Genomic DNA, 1,985 nt, shown 5'->3' with positions numbered 1-1,985 from the left:
TTTGCAACTCAGCTACAAATTTTTTAGAAATAGGAACCGGATGAAGGGGAAAAAAACCTATTTGAAAGTTTTTTTCCCCAAAAAAAAAAAAAAAAAAAAAAAAAAAAAAAAAAAAAAAAAAAATNACATTATTACTGGCCAAATTGATAAAAATAGAAGCGTGATCCCACCAACCTAATATTTTTTATACACATACCTAATCACATCTACCTCTTTCCTTTTATTACCTTTCCATGTCAACGGGTGCAAAGACTTTTCCCATTTGAATAAAGCTCGTTGAATTGCCAATTTTGCTCTTCTTTTGGGACTCAATATCATCAAAATCTTCTCCTTCTTGTTCCTCTTCTTTTATCAATGAAGCATACTCCACCTTCTCTCCATAAGCTTTAACCAAAAATACATAGAAGAGCACTGCTAAACTGGTGACTCCAACAACGTACCAGCTAAATTGAAGGACTATCAATGATTTAGCACGATAAAGTGCTTCATCCCCTGAACATCTAGCCACCTTGTGACCCTCTTCTAGGTGCAAAAAGCAACCTTTAGGTAACAATTCTGGTATCCACAACATGAAGCCCATGACCATAAGCCACACACCTTGAAAAGCTATACTGACTGACCTTACAAAGCTGATTATGAAACTCTTTGGGCTACCAATTCCCATAAGAGTGGTGGCTAGAGAAATAACAATAACAAATTGTAGAAGTAAGTGGTATTGGCCTTCTGGGCCCATGTGGTCAGTTGAGTGAAAGCGAAAAAGAAGAAACATTTGTGCAAAGGCTACGGCACCAATCAATTGTGTTAGCCCATGTTGAGCTTTGGTGCCAACTTTGTCAAGAGCTATAGCAATAGCAGCATAGACAAAGAAAGCCAGTGAGATGTTGGAGTGTTCAAAGTTGTGGAGATGGTTGGAAGGGATGGTTCCATCAGAGTCAAAGGGTTGGTGTCTATCAGGGCTTATGAAGAGTTCCATGGCTATGGAGGCAACACAGCCTCCCATGATCAAGAAGAGCTCAAAGTACCTGATTTTTGAGGTGGGAAACCATGGTAAAGAGGTATAAGAATTTGGGTACTGAGCATAGAGCTTGATGTGGTTATAGAGGTGCCATAAGCCAATGATGAAAAACCCAAAGCCTGGTGCCACATGTCCCACCAAAGTGCCCATGTTTTTGTGAGACAAAGTTTTCACTTCTTGCTTGGTTGTCTCAGAAAGGGGGTGTGGTTTTGTTGTTGGGAGAAGAGGGGGGAAATCACAAAAGCAAGTGAGAGGGAAAGAGAGAGAGAGAGAGTGTGGTGAAGAAGAATTGGGGGGGAGAGGTGGGGGGTTTAAAGAGAATGGATGTGGGGTTGAAATTCCAATGGGTCTAGAGGCTTCTAAGGGGGGTTTCAAGTTTGAACTTGTTTTCTGTGACTTGGGGAATACGGCTTAACATGACCAAAAAAAAAATGTGACCGAGAATAACATTAACTACAATTGACCGATTGATTCCTTCAGCAATGAGGTGAGCTTAGCCAGCCTGGTTTCTAGAATTATAAAAACAACTTCTATTTTCACCAATATTAGAGTAAGATCTTAGGGTAATTTTGGTAATGAAGATTACTAAGGAGTGATAATCTTTGTTACTGCGAATAAAAGTTGTAATGATATAGCTAAATCTTTTAACTATTCACACGTATGTTTATCAGATTCACTTCCAAGTGCTAAACTTAAAATAGGCCTAAAATAGATAAGTAATCTAGAGATACCTCTATTATCACATCCAAATAGACACCCTATTTGTTTGTCAATTTCTGATTGGATTTCAGCACTTTTACATGGGTCTACCATATATACTTGAAGATGCTGAAATCTAACCTAAAGTTTAATTTCTTTTTCTTCTAAAAAAAAAAAAGTAAAATTTCTTTTTAGCAACAAGAATAGGCTATGCAAATATAGCCGGCTGCCCCCATCAAAAAACCTCCTACTATATTATGCAAGGAGATCA

General features: G+C 38.1%; 1 protein-coding gene across 1 annotated transcript; it reads right to left on the bottom strand.

Annotated features, from left to right (window-relative positions):
- Window positions 1-127: 127 nt before the first annotated feature.
- On the bottom strand, window positions 128-1,317 carry LOC112022450 (uncharacterized). Its single transcript, XM_065760731.1, has one exon. The coding sequence runs from the start codon at window positions 1,163-1,165 to the stop codon at window positions 224-226; it is 942 nt and encodes a 313-aa protein (XP_065616803.1). The 5' UTR covers window positions 1,166-1,317; the 3' UTR covers window positions 128-223.
- Window positions 1,318-1,985: the final 668 nt, after the last annotated feature.

The sequence above is a fragment of the Quercus suber genome, unplaced genomic scaffold (genome assembly GCF_002906115.3).
Source record: "Quercus suber isolate HL8 unplaced genomic scaffold, Cork oak 2.0 scaffold_379, whole genome shotgun sequence".
Classification (NCBI taxonomy): Eukaryota; Viridiplantae; Streptophyta; class Magnoliopsida; order Fagales; family Fagaceae; genus Quercus; species Quercus suber.
The sequence above is the reverse complement of the archived record's forward strand: the minus strand, read 5'-3'. Positions and strand labels throughout refer to the sequence as shown.

What these genes read in the sequence shown, in the direction of transcription:
- LOC112022450 (XM_065760731.1), bottom strand. Translation starts at nt 1,165, where the DNA reads ATGGGCACTTTGGTGGGACATGTGGCACCAGGCTTTGGGTTTTTCATC.